Below are 21,159 nucleotides of genomic sequence, written 5' to 3' on the forward strand. Positions count from 1 at the left end.
GCTTCCAGCATTGAGTGCGCAGAAGGACCCAGCAGGGCAACTCAGAAACATTTATAGGTTCTACTTTTTGGAGATTTACTATGGGCCAGGCACTGGCCAAGCTGTCACATACACATGACACTAACCCTACAATAACCCTGAGCAGGAATGTAATTATTCACCTGGGGCAATGAGGATCACAGAGCAGAATTCACTATCTCCAGGCTTCATAGCTGTTAAGTGGCAGTACCAAGCTGTGAACTGTGATTCATCTGATTCTAAAATCCATTTTATTTCCACTGTTTTGCCTCCAGGACAAATATAAAATGTGACCACAATGAGAGAAAATGTTGACCACTAGGGGCCATGCCACACACAAAGACCCATCTTATTAGGGCTGAAATCAGAAAAGGGGTTTGGGTCAGTCTGTCCTAGAACAAGAAGGAAACAGAAAAGAAATAAAGATTTCAGTATGTTTTCTTGGACTGACAATAGAAAAGGAAAAAAGTTCAGGAAGAATCAAGTTTGGAAGACCCAGATAAAGAATGTCCCTCTAGGGTAAAATGAGATTGGATATACCTAGCAAAGAGCTTATCCATGTTAAGGATAAAATGTGTAATGTAAGCACATGGGTGTTCCCCAAGCATCCATAGGGAATTTCTTGCATCCATGTAAATCCTTGCCTTGTTGGGAAGCTGCTGTTGACCTGCAGGTGACCACCTGAAGTTTACAAAGACCAGGAATACAGTAATGCAGTAATACAGTGAGATAAGTAGGGACAATTAGGGTGGTTGAATCAAGATCTTTATCCATGGTCCGCTCAACCACGCTGACCCATCTGCTCACCCCCAGCCCCACCTGGCTACCTGCCTCTGCCCTGAGAAAGAAGAATGAAGAGTAAAAGGAGAGACCCAGGTCTCCTGCATGTTGTAGAAGTGTGGGATAGGAGGGGTCAGAGCAACATCTTGGAGTACTTCAGAGTCACTAAATAAAGTACAATGTCATCCTGCCTCATCACCCCACCACCACCACCACCTACACACACACAAACTGTACTTCTCTCTTCCATCCCTTCTGTCCTCTTCCTAGTGCAAATCTTTCTTCAAATGTTCTGATCTCCATCAAGACCTCCCTCCCCAACTCTAAGGTTCTGTGATCCCCACATATGCTAGTATCTCTCGCTATCTCTCCTTGTTGATGGAGTTTTATGTCCATGCATCAAGCACCTTTCTTTAAGGGAAGGAGGATGTGCCTTATGTTCCCCAGAAACTAAAGGTTTTGTTACTCATGGAATTTCCATTCAACTAAATTGACTAGTCATCTGCTGTGTGTCAGGGCAGACAGAGCTGAATGAATCCCTAGATCTTCCCTCAAAGAGTTCTTAGTCTGGTGATGATGTTGACAGTGACAGAAATAACTATGCCATGAGATGAAATAAGCTAAGTGTCACATCAGAGGTAGAAACAAAATGTCAGAGAGTCCAAAGGATGGATAAGGCCATCCCTTGGCTGTAAATGAATGGTTTCCAATCAAGTCTAAACCCCACTGTGCACTGGGGCACCTGGGTGACTCAGTTGTTAAGAGTCCAACTTTGGCTCAGGTCACAATCTCAAGGTTTGTGGGTTTGAGCCCACATCAGGCTCACTGCTGTCAGCCTGTCAGTGCAGAGCCGGAACCTGCTTCAGATTCTGTGTCTCCCTCTGACTCTGCCCTCCACTACTCATGCTCTGTCTCTCTCTGTCTCTCAGAATTAAATAAACATCAGAAAAATTTTAAACCCCACTGTGCACTAAGAAGGAGCACCTGACATGGAGTCCTCTGTCTAAATGAGTGGGGCGTGCTGATCTTCAAGCTGTGGAAGGATTATGAAGGTGTCTTCTCTGGAACAGCCCGAGAATAGTAATAGATAAGGAGGGGTAATTAGTCTGCATTGAGCCACACAATGAATTTGACTGTTGACTTTTGCTTCTTAGCCTTGGTTTGATATTTGGCTCCTGAAAGTAAAATGTTCTGTTCATGGAGGTCTCAACAATAATGCTGTGTTCATACCCAGCGAAATTCCACACCAAAAGTACAAAGGCTTGTGTCAATATGTTTAGCTGAATCAATGGCCTCTGGGGCTTATACATTGAGGCTATTTCTAAGTAATAATAGGGAATGAGAACAAATCCCTCTTGAATACACAACAAAGAAAAGTGCTCATCTTCTTTAGATAACCTTTCCTGACCTCTCTTACAACTGAATCCCATATTTCCTTCAGTGTTCCTTCAGAACTACCTCCATCATGTCACCTATAACATATCTAATTTGGTTATCTCTCTCACTAAAAAGGGAGCTCCTTGATGCAGAAACCATGTTATGCTTATCTCTGTGTACACAGTAGGTGTTCAATAAACACTTGCTTAATAAGTGTTCAGAGGCAGCCCAAACTACCAGTTTTAGTGGGAGGGGATGTGACAAGTAACATGGACTCAGCATGTGAACTGCATTTAGCTAAATGAAGTAAGAAGGAACTGGGAATTCTGAAAAACTGTATCCAAAATGTGATTCCGCATTCTTGATGGGGTGTAATTCTCTTCTTTCTTCTGTGCTCAACCCACATACTCAGTAGTTTTACCATAAAGGATACTACTCTAGGACTCAACTTTTTCCAACTCAGGGTTGTGAGAAGGGGCAGCAGGAGTTAACCATGGTTCCAGGAGCTCCATATACATTCTTTGGGCTACCCCCTCGCTCCTAAACGGGGAAGCCCTACACTTCCTCTCACTCATGGTAACCTAGTGGTTTCTCCTTCTATACCCTTGAATGGCACTGTGCTAATAATTCCATTTGGGGCACTTTCACATCTGTTTTGTCATTTTGTCCTCCCAGCCTCCCCAGGCCACAAGCAAGACCACTAGCCACAGCAGTAATATGACTTTGCAAAGGTCCTGATGCTTTTCCCAGTCTGTTTTGTCATTGTACAGATTAGGAATACAAACCCAGAAAAATTAAAAGATTTAATCAAGGTCATACAGGATGTGTGTCAAGATCCAAAGTTTTCCAACTCTTGGTCCAGAGATAACCAAACTTCCTTTGCAGGTGTGACCCTCTGAGATCACACTTGTAGGAAGTCTCAGAAGGTACCAGACTCTCAGAAGAGATTACAAAGCTGCTGATGAGCAGGAAACAGAAGAAGTCAATCCCAACATTCTGTGCCCCTCTAGAAGGAAAGTACTGAGATGCATGAGCACTGGAGATACCATTGGGTGTCAGGGCCAAGAGCACAAGCCACAAGGATGTGGAATGTCTGAAACTCGAGAAGTTCTTGTGAGTGAATATTGAGACTGGAAAGCCAAGGTGAGCTGGATGGTCACTTTGCCAAGATAATAACCCAATACGGGTAAATCCTTCAGTATTGCCAATATGGTAGCCAAGTCACTTGGGGGAAATGGAACAGAAACTGTATTGTAGATTGAAGAAACAAGTACAAAGTTATCCAGGGTGCAGGGTTCAGGATGGAATCTGTAGGACAGGAAGCTGGTTGAAGCAGTTCATCAAGGACAGTCACTCTCCACACTATAACCCAGCAGCCTCACTCCTCTTAAAGAGGAAATGGGCCTTCATCACCCACCATAGCCTGCTTTTTGCTGTCAAGGGTGAAGGTCAGTGACTTTAGGGGATGTTAAATTCCTGAGAAAAAGTTAAAACCTCACCAGTGTCTGGAAAATTTTTAGTATTCCTTACAAAGCATCTTTCTTCCTTCAAATAGTGCTTATATACCTGTTTCAAGCTCTTTCTAGTTTGGTCACAAAGAATATCCAACAAGAGAAGAAAATAATTCAATAAAACTGTATTGAATACCAACTATATTATGGACACTGTGTCAGGCATTGGGAATACCTGCTTTGGACAGTGGTGGTAAAATGTCAAAAAAAAGCAATGCCTGAGTTTTGTTTTGTTTTTAATTTAAATTGGTTTGCTCTTTTTTTTAATAGGAAATATATATAGTCACTAAGAATATAAGAAGGCATAAATAAGAAAATTAAAAGTACCCAGCATTCTGAACATGATTTTGTATTTTACTATTATTACGTAATATTCTTTCTTGAACTAATATATCTGATTTTTGTTACTCTATATTTTTTTTTAGAAAGAAAGCTGCAGCAGGAGAGAGGGGTAGAGAAAGAGAGAGAGAGAGAGAGAGAGAGAGAGAGAGAGAGAATCATAAGAAGGCCTCATGCCCAGAGAAGAGCCCAATGTGGGGCTTGATCCCATAACCCTGTGATCATGACCTGAGCTGAAATTAGGAGTCAGATGGTCAACCAAGGCCACCCAGGCACCCCACTTTTATTCTTCCATGTCATTAAAAACACAAAAGTTATTCAAAATTAGCATGCATGATATTTCATTGCATGTATATACCAAAATTTTATTAACATTTTATAATTAACCATTCTGTTACTTAGGTCAGCCCATTCAGGTTGTTCTAACTTTTCTCTATTATAAATCTAGCTGAGATCTGAAGGATGATTACCCAGGCAAAGAGTGTAGGGTGGGGGTTCATCAGGCAAAGAACAAGAGACCTGTGCTTTTTTTTTATTATATGAAATAAATTAACTAAAATATTTCAGAGAATGATAATAGTAACTAACACTTACATAACACTTACATGAGTCAGTCATATTCTAAGTCCTTCAGGGGTCCTCTGAAATAGATACTATTATTATCCTCTTTCATACATGAAGCACAGAGAGGTAAGTAACCTACAGAAGAACACACAGATAATACATGTCAGATTTAGAAATGATACCAAGGAGGTCTGCCTCCAGAGCATAAGGGAAATGTGCTTATTATAAATTTACCTTAAAAGTTTAAAAACCAAAGTTCTGTTATTATGATGTAAAATGTCTTTCAGTTTTACATTCTGCATGTCTATGAACAGTGGAATCCATGGGTTCCTCTTTTCCTTAGCAAATCAAGGGAATTAATTAAATAGTGGCTTTCCTTATTTGCTGTAACTGTTAATCTCCACAGCTGTGATGGGATGTACCCATACTTACAGGATTTCACTCTGTCCTGTGACTTCCCAGGACAAGGTGACACCTCATTCATAGAAAGCAGAGGAGAGGCCTGCACTTTTAAGGAATTGCACGCAGTTCAGAGGGTGGAGCCTAAGTTTTCAGGAAATCTGAAGGTGGCAAGAGACAGACCAAAGAGGGAGGCAGGGGTCAGGTCACAGAGGAGAAGCTTCTGTTTCATGCTGGAAATAATGCAGTGTATTTGAAGTACTTTCAACAGAGATAGATAGAGACGATTTGAGCTTTAGGAAAATCACTTCGGATGCCACATGATGGGACAGATTAAAGAGAGGCAAAACTGGAAGAAAAAACAGTTGACAGGACACTCTTGCAGCTGTCATGGCAAGAAATGATGAGGGCCTGACCTAAGACAGTGGCAGTAGGAACAGTGAGAAGCAGATATACTTCATTTCCAATATAAGAGTCAGTGATTGAACAGATGCAAATGAGGAGGAGGGAGGAGGCAAAGGTGATTCCCAGGTTTCTGGCTTGGAAGTTCAGGAGGTGAGGATACTTTTTACTGAGTGGACAATATAAAAGGGGGAGTAGAGGGATGGGGATGGATCGAATCCAATACTAAGAGGTATGCCTTGATCTACTGCACACACAAAATGGCCAGAAAAAAATGACAAGAAGATCTCAAGACCGCAAATGGTCTGGCTGCAGAAACAAGGGGCTACATCAATGAGACGTTGTCTCTCTAGGATGCTAGAAGGGGTCCCCGGGGATATAGCTTCTGCCTACATAAAAGGTGGGGCCACACCTGAAAAAAGGGAGCCAAGACTGGGTCAAACAATTCATCCTTACCAGTGAACCCACCCATGGAGCCCCTGCTGCCTAAGAGAGCAAGCTGAGACTGATGCCCAGGGAAGCAGAGCCACAGAGCCAGAAACTGGAAGGAAACCAATGCAGCAGGGCCAGGGCATGGGAAGCAGTGAGGAGGTAAGCAGAGCAGGACATGGCAGTGATGTTACAGAACATGAATTGTTCAGCCAGGATTCCCTGTACCTGTGGCTGGGATGCTCTGCTGAACTGGGGTAGGGCCTCCAAGAGACTAGAATGAGCCAGAAATCTAGGACACCAGGTAAGCCCCTCCAGATCGAAGGCTCCACCATGCTGACTGCTAGCTACTTTCTGTCCCCACCATCTCAGAAATTTTGGGTGTTCCACCAAAGATCAATCCCTCAACACCATGACCTTTCTGATTATTTCCTTCCTTTAGTATTTCAGCTCCATAGCAGGACTTTGGACATAGCACACACTGTCAGTCAAATCATTCATTCACCAAATTATTCATTTATTCACCAAATATTAAGCTCCAGTGTGTGTCAGGCATTGTGGTTATCATTGGAGATACCTTGCTAAATGACAGTGAAATATAAAACTGACCAATTCCATCTGTGTGATCTTGGGAAAGTCATTTCACCTGGAGACATCAAATTACCCCCTAGGAAATTTCTAAGACCCTTTCAACCAATTCAACCATCCAAAGGCCCCCTTATATTATTTGTTCAACAAATGCGTATTAAGCACATACTTTGTATACAAGTATATTATTTTCCAATCCAGTAAAGGCACATATGACGAATGGTTATTTTCTGATTTGGGGGTTGATATGGAAAATCTTACAAATATATCAACACTAAGAGAAAATTTTGTATTCAGTAAAGTACCTTTATTAAAAAGAACAAAAATATAAGGAATAGACAGATAATTCATCATGTTATAATTATCATGGGCTATCATTTGGTTTAAATTAACCAACAAGATGTGACATGAATTCAGTTTAAAATGGTCTAGGGGCGCCTGGGTGGCGCAGTCGGTTAAGCGTCCGACTTCAGCCAGGTCACGATCTCGCGGTCCGTGAGTTCGAGCCCCGCGTCAGGCTCTGGGCTGATGGCTCGGAGCCTGGAGCCTGTTTCCGATTCTGTGTCTCCCTCTCTCTCTGCCCCTCCCCCGTTCATGCTCTGTCTCTCTCTGTCCCAAAAATAAAAAAAAATAAAAAAATAAAAAAAACGTTGAAATAAAATGGTCTAAATGTTGGGGCGCCTGGGTGGCTCAGTCGATTAAGCGTCCAACTTCGGCTCAGGTCACGATCTCGCAGTCTGTGAGTTCGAGCCCTGCATCGGGCTCTGGGCTGATGGCTCAGAGCCTGGAGCCTGCTTCCGATTCTGTGTCTCTCTCTCTCTGCCCCTCCCCCTTCATGCTCTGTCTCTCTCTGTCTCAAAAATAAACAAAAAACATTAAAAAAAATTCTTTAAAATGGTCTAAATATTTGGAGAGAAAATTACATAAATAAGTATAATGCAATGGGGTGAGTGCTACAATTATAGAGGTGAATAGTAAGGCCCATTATCAGGAAAGTGGTTGATTCAGCAGTTTCCATTTCCTTTTTCTGGCCCTCCCAACTCATAGAATCCAATGCTCAGAAACTGAGTCACAAGTTTGAAGGGGGTTCCCCCAAGAAGTGAATGAAGGAGTGCAATTCAGGGTTTCGACTGAGGACTGGGGTAGATGGGGTGGGGTGAGGCAGAGGCACTGTCTGTGGTCTAGAGTTTCCAATGAGACAAGTGATAGACTCCTTTTTTGGAACTGACAGTAACAAGTGAAGACACTTAGAAGCTGAAGCCCCAGGGAAACCTGCCATTGTCCTTGATCTTGCCTTTGCCTTTCTCAGGACGAGCATTAGCGATAGTAGCGATAGGATAAAAAGAGAGACCATGTGTTTTAAGAACAGGAACTTTACAGACACAGGAAGGACAGAATTCCTATGGTGTGATCTCGCTTTGCTTATATCCTCTTTCCCCCCTGTTCTAGTCCCTTTTGGGGGACTTCAGAGCCCTCCTGGTTTGACCCCAGTTTAGCTTCATTGTCCATATTTGCTCCACCACACAGCAGCTACACTGAACCACTCACTCTTCCCTCTGAACCAGCAAGCCCACACCTGTGACTGCACCAGCTGGCTTCTATTGCCACCTCATTCGTATATGTTTAAATCCTGTGTACCTTTAAAGACCCAAGCAAAGTTCCATCTCTTCTGTGAAGCCTTCATAACTCCCTCCTCCTGGTGCTCTCTCTCTTAAAAAAAAATTATTTTAATTAAAAAAATAACTAAATATTTCTCATTATAAAATTTGAGTTACATTTATTAATTATATAATAATAAAATAATAAAAGATAGAAAAAATATAGAGATCTGGTTGAGAAACTCGACCCTTTCACATGACTAACATTATGAATTGGAAAGAATAAGAAAGCTGTTTGAATTTGACATTATTTATGTAAATATCACACAGATTCCTTAAAATAGTTCAGAGATATGGAAATCAAGACTTCACTTTAACAAAGGCCATTGGACAGAAACTTTAGTATATCAAAATTTTCTTTCAAATTAGACAATCGATAACAACTTACTTTCCAAATGGTGATGTGGTAAATGTTTTAAAACAAAATGTGTTCATAAATTGATAGGCTGACCAGGAAGGTAATACACTTTCTTTTTAAAAGAAATGAAAAAAAAAAATTCCAGAAAAAGGGGAAAACAAAAGAAAATTAATCACCTATAGACCATAGACACAAATATAACTACTATTGATACTTTGGGGCATTTATTCTCAATCTTTTTATTTTTTCCATGCCTAGTGTTTACATATATAACCTATATATATATATATATATGGTTAAAATATTTGTCATATACATGTGGATATACGTATATACATATATTTGCATAACTCTTCATCTTGTACAATTTTTCTGATGTTATATTTACGCTATTTCACTTCATTCAGCTTAAGGACTTAATAAGAAACAACCTAGCATTTACTTTATCATTCCCTAATAGAGGAAAATTTAGGTTTTCTTCTTTTAGAATCCTAAATGATGCTTAGCCAGATATCTTTATGTTTCAAAATGCCTCCGTGTTTGGGTTTGTTTTTTTAGAACTCTTTCTAGAAATACATTTCCTAGGTTACCGGGTCTAAATTTTTTTAGGCTCCTGACATATTAACACCCACATCTAATATAGCTTTCTGATCCTCTTCTAGTGTTAACCCAGTGCCTCTAGTCACTCAGTGACTGTCTGATGACTTTGCAGGCGTTGGAGAAAGACCTCATGCTTCCTAGTTCCCTAGCGAGAATTCCTCAATGCAGTTCCCTGCATCCAAGAGAGGCATGTGCCGCCCTCTGCCGCACCGTGCAGTCAGAGCAGCTGAGGAAGCACAGAAGTTTCAACTGTGTGGGAAGGATAGGGCTGGAGAGTTCACATATAGATCAGTTCTTATGGGAAGGGACCTGCTAAGAATAGCCTTGGGTCAACACACAGCCCTCTCCTCCTGCTCATGGTTGTTGGGGGGTGAGAGGAACCATTTCCTCACAAGAAACCAGAATAGGTCATGAGTTGCAGGCTGAAACTTATAGCTCAGAGAAGCTATTCTTGGATATCCTGAACCCCTGTGGTCTCCCGGGACCCTGACTTGTGCAACACTCAGCATGACAACACCACTGTGCTTAAAAATTTCCCTCTCCACCCCCGGATTCCATTTCCCCTTTCACCAGGGCTGCCTATAAAGAACGGGGGAGATGGCTTCACCCTCCAGAAGGACGCAGGCAGCAGTGAGCACCCAGGTCCATCTCTGCAGACAAAGGAGCCACACCCCATCTTCTACTAAGCATCATGAAGGTCCCTGGGGCTGCCCTCGCCATCCTCCTCTGCACCATGGCCCTCTGCAGTCAGGTCTTCTCTGCACCATGTAAGTCTGTGTTGCTGCTGCAGCTGTCCCCATTCTCGGTCCTCACAGTTGGACCACATCTATTTCTGTCTTGTGACCTTAAGAGCCCCCAAGAGAAAATAGAGAACTTTTCAAAGGGCTACCAAACATCATGCCTTTCTCTTCAAGACTTTTATTTTCATCTTTATTAAAGGGGTCTTAGCTGTGGAATAGGGGAGTTCCAGTTCCATTTTACAGATGGCAAAATAGGGACCTAGACAAATAAGTTTGCAAGAGGCGAGATCCAATCTGGTGACCTCCCAGGGTGGGGGTCATTCTTCCCTTCATTCACCCTAGGTCCCCCCGGAGTTCTGTCCCTTGGACGTCATATGAGAGATGTCCAAAGTTTCTCTTTAGCTGGGGGATAACTTCTTGAACCAGGCAAAATTTCTGGAGGGAGATGAGATAAGAGGGCAGTCTGTTTGGATGTCTGGATCACATCGAGAAACAGAGCCCACAACAAAGAGTCAAGGAGAAAGAAGGATACAGACAGAAACCAGGACAGAGGCAGGAGTATTTCTAGGCAAAGATGCCCAGTGCCTGCCAGTGACCCTGTCCCCCAGCCCACACCCTGAGCAAAGCTGTTTTCCTCTGATCTCAAGGGATCCAATCTCAGATCTCACTTTCCCTTCGGAACCGTGATCCAGGCTTGTTCTCTCTCTTCCCCCACAGTTGGTGCTGACACCCCAACTGCCTGCTGCTTCTCCTATGTCTCCAAGCAGATTCCACGCAAGTTCATAGCCGACTACTTTGAGACCAGCAGCCAATGCTCCAAGCCAGGGGTTATGTAAGTAGTGCCAGTCCTCCTGCCCACCTCTGGGGAGACAGGGAGGGTCTGGAGTAGGGGCAGCACCCAAGGGCATAGACTGGCCAGAAGTGCCATCCTGGAATGGCTCAGCCCTCTGCAGCCAATAAGTATGTAGGACCCAGGTCTCAGAAGTGTGACCTGACCCAGCCAGGGTCTTGCAAAGTCAGGGAGGGTTAACCCAGCCCAGAAGGAAGGGAGGGAAAAAGGAGGTGGTCATTGGGATCCCCTGGGAGTGGGGGTGCTGAGTCAGTGAGAGCAGATCTCTGGACTGAGGTAGGCAGAGGGTTCCTGGGAAGGGGTCATGCCCTGAGCTGCCCAGGACAGAGAGTGGGATGAGGGACCACACTGGGCCCAAGATCCTCCTGCTGGATCCCTCAGTATATAATCCTTCTACCTCCCTCCACAGCTTTCAAACCAGAAGAGGCCGGCAGGTCTGTGCTGACCCCAGTGAAGCCTGGGTCCAGGAATATGTGACTGACTTGGAGCTGAGTGCCTGAATGGCCTGGAAGCTTTGAGAACCCAGTGAGACTCAGTTGGCTGACCAGGGAGCAGAGGTCCAAGCCTTGGAAACACTGCTGTAACCTCCACATCTAACTCTCATGTGGGCTGGTTGTTGCCAAACAGCCACACTCTGGAACTCTTTTAACTTAAATTTCAACTTATTTATATTATTTAATTTTTGTTATTTATTTTCAATGTCATACTCTGTTTGGGACTGTTTGCTCTGAGAGATCCCAAGATATCTTCAGCATCCCCCCTTCGGTGACTGTCATAGTTTATTCTAGGCAGAAGTGGCACCAAAGCCACCAGACTGACATATGTGTATTGTTCAGGGATGTGTTCAGCCTGGAGAAATAATAAAGATGGTCTTTGGAAAGAAAACTGACATTGAATTTGGTTTGGTTTATCTGGGAAGTTGGAATCACTGGTCAAAAGACAAAAACTAGGCAGATGTAAAACGAAGGGAAATTGGAAAAGATGGAAGGGGAGTGAGCACAGAGATACTCTGCTTTACACTGAAGCCACATCTCCAGATTGTTAGAATTAAGAATGTTTCCTAAATCAAATCATAATGTACATACTACAGAAAAATTCATTATGGCAATAGATATTATGGCAAAAGTATTCATAGTGCATAATGCATAGAAATCAAGGTTTTTTAAAAAAGTTTTTTAGAATTTATTTATTTATTTATTTTTGAGAGACAGAGAGACAGAGAGAGAGAGAGATGGAGAGAGTGAATCCCAAGCAGGCTCCGTGCTATTAGCACAGAGCCCGATGCAGAGCTCAATGTCACTGTGAGATCATGACATGAGCCAAAATCAAGAGTTGGGTGCTTAACCAACTGAGCCACCCAAGTGCCCCTAAATCAAGGTTTCTTAATAACAATTACTAACATATTTGAGACTATTCTAGGTTGAATGCTTTTATGCAGTGTCCATTTGATCCCCACAATGACACTACGGTTTAAGTACTGTTAATATCCTCATTTGATACAAGAGTAAACTCCAGCTGGGCTCAGAAAGGTTAAGCAGTTTGGCCAAAATCACACAGCAAAGTAAATGGAGCAACTGAGTTCCAAAACTAGACTTTGATATAACTATAGACTCACTCTTAAACACTAGCAAAGTTATGTCCCAAAACACCATCCATCTGTATTCAAATCACAAGCAACGATTGTTTAACATACTCATATCATGGGGCACCTGGGTGGCTCAGTCAGTTAAGTGTCCGACTTTGGCTCAGGTCATGATCTCGTCGTTCATGTGTTTGAGCCCCACATTGGGCTCTGTGCTGACAGCTCAGAGCCTGGAGTCTGTGTCAGATTCTGTGTCTCTCTCCCTCTCTGCCCATACCCCACTCGCACTCTGTCTCTCTCTCTCTCAAAAAACCTCTTTGATCTTGCCCGCAACAACTTCTTACTAAACACGTCTCTGGAAGCAAGGGAAACAAAACAAAAATAAACTACTGGGACCTCATCAAAATAAAAAGCTTCTGCACAGCAAAGGAAATAATCAGGAAAACTAAAAGGCAATCGACAGAATGGGAGAAGATATTTGCAAATGACATATCAGATAAAGGGTTAGTATCCAAAATCTACAAATAACTTATCAAACTCAACACCCAAAAAACAAATAATCCAGGGAAGAAATGGGCAAAAGACATCAATAGACACTTCTCTGAAGAAGACATCCAGGTGGCCAATCGACACATGAAAAAATGCTCAACATCACTCATCATCAGGGAAATACAAATCAAAACCACAATGAGATTCTCCTGACACCTGACACCTGTCAGAATGGCTCACATTAACAACTCAGGCAACAACAGATGTTGGCAAGGATGTGGAGAAAGAGGATCTCTTTTGCACTACTGGTGAGAATGCAAGCTGGTGCAGCCACTCTGGAAAACAGTATGGAGGTTCCTCAAAAAACTAAAAATAGAACTACCCTACGACACAACAATTGCACTACTAGGCATTTATCCAAGGGATACAGGTGTGCTGTTTCAAAGGGACACATGCACCCCCATGTTTATAGCAGCACTATCAAAAATAGCCAAAGTATGGAAAGAGCCCAAATGTCCATCGATGGATGAATGGATAAAGAAGATGTATATATATATACAATGGAGTATTACTCGGCAATCAAAAAAAATGAAATCTTGCCATTTGCAACTACGTGGATGGAACTGGAGGGTATTATGCCAAGTGAAATTAGTCAGACAAAGGAAAAATTATATGACTTCGCTCATATGAAGACTTTTAGAGACCAAACAGATGAACATAAGGGAGGGAAACAAAAATAATATAAAAACAGAGAGGGAGACAAAACAGAAGAGACTCATAAATTTGGAGAACAAACTGAGGATTGCTGGAGGAGTTGTGGGAGGGGGGAATGAACTAAATGGGCAAGGAACATTAAGGAATCTACTCCTGAAATCATTGCTTCACTATATGCTAATTTGGATGTAAATTTTAAAAAATAAAAAATAAAGTTAAAATAATAATAATAAATAAATAAACATGAAAAAAATTCTTTTAAAAGACACTCATATCAGAATCCATGTCAGATATGGACCTGGGAATTTATATTTCTACCAACCTCATCATCCTCCTGACCCTTTCAGTGGTTCTCACTATGCTTTTCCAAATGCAGTGTATTATTTGCAGAGAGTAACAGGGATATTGTACACTATTTCTGTAAAATCCATGCTCCACAAAGTAAATGGCTGTTAGAGAAGGAAAAGACAACCAGCCTACATGTGGAGCATGTAGGCTTATACTACAAACCTGCTTATAGGTTTAACATGAAAGCTGAGGTACTTAATAGATGGGTTGCCCCATTTATAGTTATAACTATAACAAATGCACACTGAGATAGAGCCCTTTCTGCAGAAGAGAAATTCAAAAGGCTTGTATGAAAACCAAACATGTATTAATTTTTATGAGCCATGATGATTTCATTGTGTTTAAAATAATCTAATTTTTGTTTCCAAAACTGGCTTAGAATTATAGTGATCAGACTCTTTAGAGTACAATTAAATGCTCCTATTAAGCAAACATTAAAATGCACATACTATTTGACCTAGATACCATTTGCCCTAATTCTATTTCTAGGAATGTGTTTTGTAGCAGCACTACTAAAGGACAGGAATATGCAGGCACAAGGATATTCTTTTCAGCATGGTTTGTAAACAGCAAACTAATGGAAACAATCATCAGCTAAGGAGTAAATCAGTAGACAATTGAGATGCCCATCAAGGGAAAATTCTTCAGTCAGTAAAAAGAATAATACACATTCACATCTCTGGAAAATATGCATAATTCTATGTGCAAAAAGTGTGTTTACATCTAATATATGCATATATACTCTATATGCATGATATAGAACTGTATGTATAGAATAATATTACTTTTGTTTTATTTTTATTTTATTTTTTATTTTGAGAGAGAGTGAGAGCAGGATCTGGGGAGAGGGGCAGAGGGAGAGAGAGAGGGAGAATCTTAAGCATGTTCCACATGCAGCCCAGAGTCCAATGCAGGGCTCAATCCCACAATCCTGGGATCATAACCTGAGCGAAGATCAAGAGTTGGATGCTCAACCAACTGAGTCACTTAGACACCCTATTTTTGTTTTATTTTTAAAAGCCATATAGGGGTGCTTGGGTCGCTCAATCCGTTAAGTGGCCAACTTCAGCTCAGGTCATGATCTCACAGCTCGCGAGTCCAAGCCCTGCATCGGGCTCTGTGCTGACAGCTCAGAGCCTGGAATCTGCTTCAAATTCTGTCTGTCCCTCTCTCTCTGTCCTTCCCCTGCTTGTGCTCTCTCTCTCTCTCTCTCTCAAAAATAATAAACATTTAAAAATTTTTAAGTAATATATACATACGTATTTATGACGGCAAATATTTGGAAAGCTACATGTCAAGTAGCTAACTGTGGTTTCTTAGAGGAAATGAAGATTATTTAGTTTTTAAGAATGGACACTTCTCCTTTTTATTTTCTGCCCTTCCCTTTTATTTTTCAGTGAGTATGCATTGCTTACCTCTCCTGCCTCTTTTGACCCTATTCTTTGATAGGTAATATTCTGTCCATTGGAATAACTTGCTGGTGATTCTGAGTTGCCACAGAGAAGATAGAGCTCACGGTGACAAGTCATAACAGTTTTGATGCCATAATGGCTTTTATATAATGAGGGCAATGCAACCAACAAGTCCTTTGCCCAAGACTTTCATACCAAATACAATACCACACACAAAGCTCTCATACCACACACAAAGCTCCTCTCAGGCAACGTCTTACAATCCCCTTCCACCATGAGGGGCCCTGTTCCTGTAACACCATTACCACCGACACCCATAACAAGTGTGAAGTACTATCATAATGAGAGACTTTGTTCCCAAAGAAGCGATGAAGCTATCACCGTTTCTTCTCTATTGGTGTTCCAGCATCCTGGGACAAACAATATCTGCTTATTTACACTGAATGATTTCTTAAGGTCCAGAGACCCAAAGCCAAATGAAAAGCTTAACCATGTCCAACATTGCCTTAAATACAAATTTTGTGAACAGAGTAAACAGAACAATGACCCCCATGGGGGGCCGGGCAGGAAGAAGAATGGCAATTGCATTGTTAACCAGCTTATGGGGCATTTCAGAGACTGAGATGTGACTGAGATCCTTGGTCAGCCTCTTAGGTTGACTTCCCTGGACTCATCTGAGAAGTGCACTGGGGAGGAACCCTTTTCTGAGGACTGCCTATTCCTGTCAGTGTGAGCTAGGAGCCTGGGGTTGCCTTAGGGGTTGAGCAATCAACGGTCATTTCTGGCTGGTCTTGTGGTTTCCTTGATGATGTAACACCCTTCTAATGATGGTAGGTTTCTGATCTCTCTGCTTCTGATCAATTCCATGGGTTGGATAACCAGAAGCAGAGAGCTTGTCCAGTGATATTTTTGCATGTTAACTGAGGGTGGGAATGTGTGCTTCATAGCACAGGCCTCAGTACTGCAGTCACTGTGACACCTCTGGCCCCGGCAGAGGTGGGGCAATGTGGGGAAGTGACAGATAGCTGATGCCTCACCCCAAGCCACATCTTCCCTGTACCTTCACATAGAGCAGACTGTCTTCCTTAAGTAAGGAGGAGAAATATTTCATAGAAGAAGGTGGGGAAGGGGAGTTAGAGGTGCAGAAATAGGTTCTTTCCTATTCTGTTTCTCATCTCCCTGCCTCTGCTTGCACCAACTTTAGCTTTAAGTAGAAAACTCTGCATTTCTAGCACTTAGAGATTCCAGATTATTGGCTCTCAGTCATCAGGTTGGAAAAGCTTTTCTAGCAAAGCTGAATTTTTCCTTTTCTGATTTCAGATAAGGTGATTTCAATGTAGCCTAAACTCTCAAGGGAGTTCACTGATGGATGCAAGAAGTAGCTATTATAGTTCAATATTTAACTCTTTCCTATCAAATTCCTTAATGTTGCAAACTTCGTAGGTGGCACAGAGCCTTAGCACCAAGAGATGATAGTGCTCTGTTCAGCCATGTAAGGGTGATTCTCAAATGGTGGTGCCCAGACAACAGCATGAATATCATTTTGGGAAAATATTAAAAATGCAAATTCTGGAGCACCTGGGTGGCTCAGTCAGTTGAGTGTGTGACTTTGACTCAGGTCATGATCTCGCGATTCGTGAGTTTGAGCCCCACATCGAGGTCATTGCTATAAGCACAGAGCCCACTTCAGATCCTCTGTACCCTTCTCTCTGCCCTTCCCCCACTTGTGTGCTCTCAAAAATAAATAAAAATTTTTTTTTATTCAAATCCTGAGCACTTCCCTCTCCTGTCTGTAGGGGGTGGAGCCCAGCAATCTGTTTTCACAAGGCTCCAGATAATTCCCATGCACACAAGGTTTAAAAACCACTTCCACTTAACGAGGTCCTTGGCAAATTCCTACCTCAGTTTAGTCAATCCCACACTTCAGTTGGGAGCTGTTACTTTTAACAGACCCTCTACCTCTGCATAGACACAGGTCTCTGCATTTCTGAAGTGCTGGTAGTTTGAAGGAGGAAAACAAGCAAACAAACCTAATTTAAAGAGGCTTGAATAAATGAGGCTTATGGACCCAAGACTGAAGGGTACTGGCTCCAGGCAAGGCTGCATATAAGCAGCCCTGTGGCCTCCCACCGTCCTATTTTCTTCTCTGATCTCTCATCCATGTCAGAGTCCCAGGATGGCTGCCAGTAGCTTCCAGCGTTACATGAATCCTTGCTCATTGTCCACAGGGAAGAGAGGTTGGGTCCCCATTGAAGAAAATCCCTAAGTTGTTTCGGATTTGATTGACCCTCACATCAGAAACACAATTTCTAACCAGTCTCTGTGGCCACGGGGATGTGTTCCATTGATTCGCTTAAGCTAATCAAGGCACATAACTGGATCTGTGAGTTAGATGAATGTCATGTAATCTTAAAGTCTGGCGTTATAGACAAGAAGGTAAAGTGGGTTTCTATCAGGAGGGTTGTAAAATAGATGCTGGTCAGAAAAAAACATGTGTTCGCTGTAATATGTTTGCCTTTTTCCAGTGCACTTTTTTCCTGATATATGAAAGGCGCTAACACTTTATATGTGATGAGGGCTTTATATCCTTTGCTTTCTGGGTTAGGAACTGTTATCTTCTACCTTCCTGCATTATTTTATTTTTTTAAGTTTATTTATTTATTTTTGAGAGCAAGACAGAGAGAGCATGGGAGCGGCAGAGAGAGAAGGAGAGAGAGAATCCCAAGAAGGCCCCGTGCTGTCAGTGCAGAGTAGGATGCAGGGCTCAATCCCATGAACCATGAGATTATGACCTGAGCCGAAATCAACAGTCAGGCACCTAGCTGACTGAGACACTCAGGCGCCCCATGAATTAGTTTACTTTTAAGAAGACACTGACTTGTGTGCTTCCTGTTGCCTTATAAATGACCATTCCTCAAATGGGAGGCTAAAGAGCATTAAGCTCTTCAGGGTACAAAACCAACCACCAAAAACCCATGCTGCATGTCCACTCCAGGACATACTAAGTGGGGTAGAGCGGGCCCTACCACAAGCACCACCCACGCTGCTTCATATAAACAGCAGACTGGGGATGAGGAAAAGAAGAGAACTCTCAGAAAAATAAGCCACCATTACTGAGCTTGCCCATAGTGAGGAAGAGAAGAGAATCATTTAATATTGGATGGACAAAGGCATAGATGATAGGGGACACCTCATACTTACTTCTTCTATTTCCCTTCCTTCCTAGAAACAGCATTCCCAAAAAATATCATATGGGATTGACCACATCCCAACACACTGAATGGGTCCTGATGAAAATAAGCCAATTTGCATTTTTTTTACCTCATCATAACATAAGCATTTCCCATGACAGTGCACTATTTGTAAAGCCTTCCTAACAGTAAATCAAGTGAAGATACAATGATTTTTGTCATTATTTCCATATTGCAGATGACTTAAACTTGGCCCAAATTTGAATTGCTATCAATATGCTGGAGACCAAATGTTCTAATGTACAAATATTTTTCCATATTTGAATTCATTTACATAGGAAACGGACTCCTAGACATAGATTATCAAGGTCAAAGGCTAAGGTCATTTTAAGATTCCTTGTGTGTATCAGTGCCCACATCCAACATGTCTTTATGCCATTTGCCTTGTGCATTTAGGGGCCCTTGTGGAATATCTCTGGAATGAGCAGTGTTGGAAAGACTGCCTACATGTTCAATGGCTCCTGAAGCCCAGGTTTTGCTCATGGAGCTCTGTCCACCTGGGTATGATTTAAATTGGGTGTGCTGGTCAGGACTCATGGCATCATTGCATGTCACATCTATCAATTTAGAACAACTATGGAGTAACACAGAAGTTTCTGCCCTGCCGGGGAAACTATGACTACAGAGCTCTAGTGAGAAGGACCCAGCTAAGTGTGGTCCTGGGATGACACCAGCATCTCACCTCCTCTTGCTGTAGAAACCACTTCCCTATAAACAGCCCCAGTCAATTGAGCACTCAAACAATTCTTGCAAATACCCTGAGCCTTGTGGTTACCCAAGACCCCTCTTGTATATACAATTCAATAAGCCATCACTATGCTTAAAAATTTCCTCTCTCATCACCCTCAGTTTCCATCTCCCCAGGGTCCAGAGCTCACCCGGCGGGGGCAGTGGGGTGGGGGGGACTCCAGAAGAAGGCTGGCAACAGACAGCCTTGTTCTGGCCCACATTCTTGGGCCCCCTCTGTCCTCCTCACCATGGCCCTCTGTTCCCAGCCTGCCTTTCATGACCCTCCTGCTGCTATTTCCTATTGCAGTCCTCTCTGCTGGGGTCAGACCATATCGCCAAAGTCCTATGGATAGCAGTACCCAAGCAAAATAGAAAATTTCCCAAGGAGTTTTCAAAATGCCCTGGGCTATCTATTCAGGCAGCTCTTCTTTCCAAAGGAGTTTTAGCATCCTAGTCTATGTACCTGGAGGGCAGGATGGGGACTTGTCTTGTTTTGGGAAGAGGAAGACTGAGTGGGTTTTCAACAGGAGGCAGAATCCAGCTTCAATTGCTTCCCAGTGATCAATTGAGTAACAAACTCATCCCAGTACTTCCTTATAGGTGATTTACAAAGACAGTCTTTTGTTGGAAAAATCTCTTCCAGCAAGGTTAAGTTTCCCCAATAGAACTGGAACAAGTGGCAGACTGTTCCATTAGTTGCAGAGAGAGAGACCAAACCTCAGACTACAGGAAAAACAGTTGGTAGAGGAGTCTGTCAGTCCAAGATGGCACCACAAGAAAATCCTGAACTCACCTCCTCCCATAGATACACCGAGTGTTCAGCTACACAGGGGACAATTTCCTCTAAAAAGACCAGAAAACTAGCTAAGCAGCCATGTTACATGAGCAAATGAGAAAAGTCACATGGAGGTGGGTTGGAGAGACTGAGACATGATCTCACAATAAACTTCCCACCCCTCACCCGCTTCCCACCCCTGCACGGTGATGCTCAGTCAGGAGCTTCTCCCTGAGGAGCTAAGGGACCCTACTCCACATCAGGCACCCCAACTGTTAAGACCTGCACCAGAGAGATGAGCCTCAAACACCTGGCTTTGAAAACCAACAGGCCTCGAATCCACCAGACCCAAAGTGTTGAGCAAACTGGAAAACCCAGCAAAGCACCCAGACTGCAGGGTCTATCAGGATATCCTCCCAGATGGAGGCACCATTTTTGCCCTCTCCCTTTACCTGGCTCCACAGCAGCACACTGGCATCCCAGTTTTTGTGGTGCATTTCTGGTCTCATGGGACTATAGCATCAGAGACTACCAATTGGGGAGAGGAGGTTACCACACTCAGGGTACTGCACAAACAGCGACAGACACACACACCCTCTCTCTGTAAAACCCTGTTTCTTTGCCCTGGTACTTTGGCCTGAGGTAACTGGCCTCCATAGCTAAAATTTAAAACTACTTGGGAAGTAGAGGCATTTTGTGATGATAGTACACCCACCCATATGCCTGTGATGTTCAGCTTCTATGAATGTTGACATAATTGTAAGTAACATCAAACTCCATTTTCTAGGAAGTATTAATTATAAGGGAATTACGTCTGCAAAAAAAAAAAGCAAACAAAAAAACCTAGGGGCTTACAGGGATTTTCTCCTTTGGGACACTGACAGGTCTTGGCATGCCTTCAGCAACCAAGAGCTATCAAAAATAAAACTGGATGCTTGGAGAGTCACAAAGTTTCAAGAGATACCAAGAGCTGGGGCGAGGTTGGATGATGTCTCCTCTCTTACATGAGGCCATTTCCTCAAGACTCAGAGAGGTGGCTGTTTCATCTAATACGTAGAAACAAACACAGAGTCAAGCAAAGTAAGGAAACAGAAGAACATGTTCCAAATTAAAGAACAAGATGAAACCTCAGAAAAGAGAGAGAGAGGATTCTTACTATTGAACAATGCTAGCTTCATCTTCTTTCTTCTGACTTTATCATTGGGCAGAAGGAGATGGCTCACTTATTCCAATGAAAAATGACTCG

At 42.6% G+C, this 21,159-nt stretch overlaps 1 protein-coding gene across 1 annotated transcript; it reads left to right on the forward strand.

Annotated features, from left to right (window-relative positions):
- Positions 1 to 9,602: 9,602 nt before the first annotated feature.
- On the forward strand, positions 9,603 to 11,498 carry LOC125926783 (C-C motif chemokine 3). Its single transcript, XM_049636580.1, has 3 exons — positions 9,603 to 9,790; positions 10,481 to 10,595; positions 11,023 to 11,498. Exons 1-3 carry the CDS (start codon positions 9,715 to 9,717, stop codon positions 11,111 to 11,113), a joined length of 282 nt encoding a protein of 93 aa, XP_049492537.1. The 5' UTR covers positions 9,603 to 9,714; the 3' UTR covers positions 11,114 to 11,498.
- Positions 11,499 to 21,159: the final 9,661 nt, after the last annotated feature.

Source organism: Panthera uncia, chromosome E1, assembly GCF_023721935.1.
Source record: "Panthera uncia isolate 11264 chromosome E1, Puncia_PCG_1.0, whole genome shotgun sequence".
Taxonomy (NCBI): Eukaryota; Metazoa; Chordata; class Mammalia; order Carnivora; family Felidae; genus Panthera; species Panthera uncia.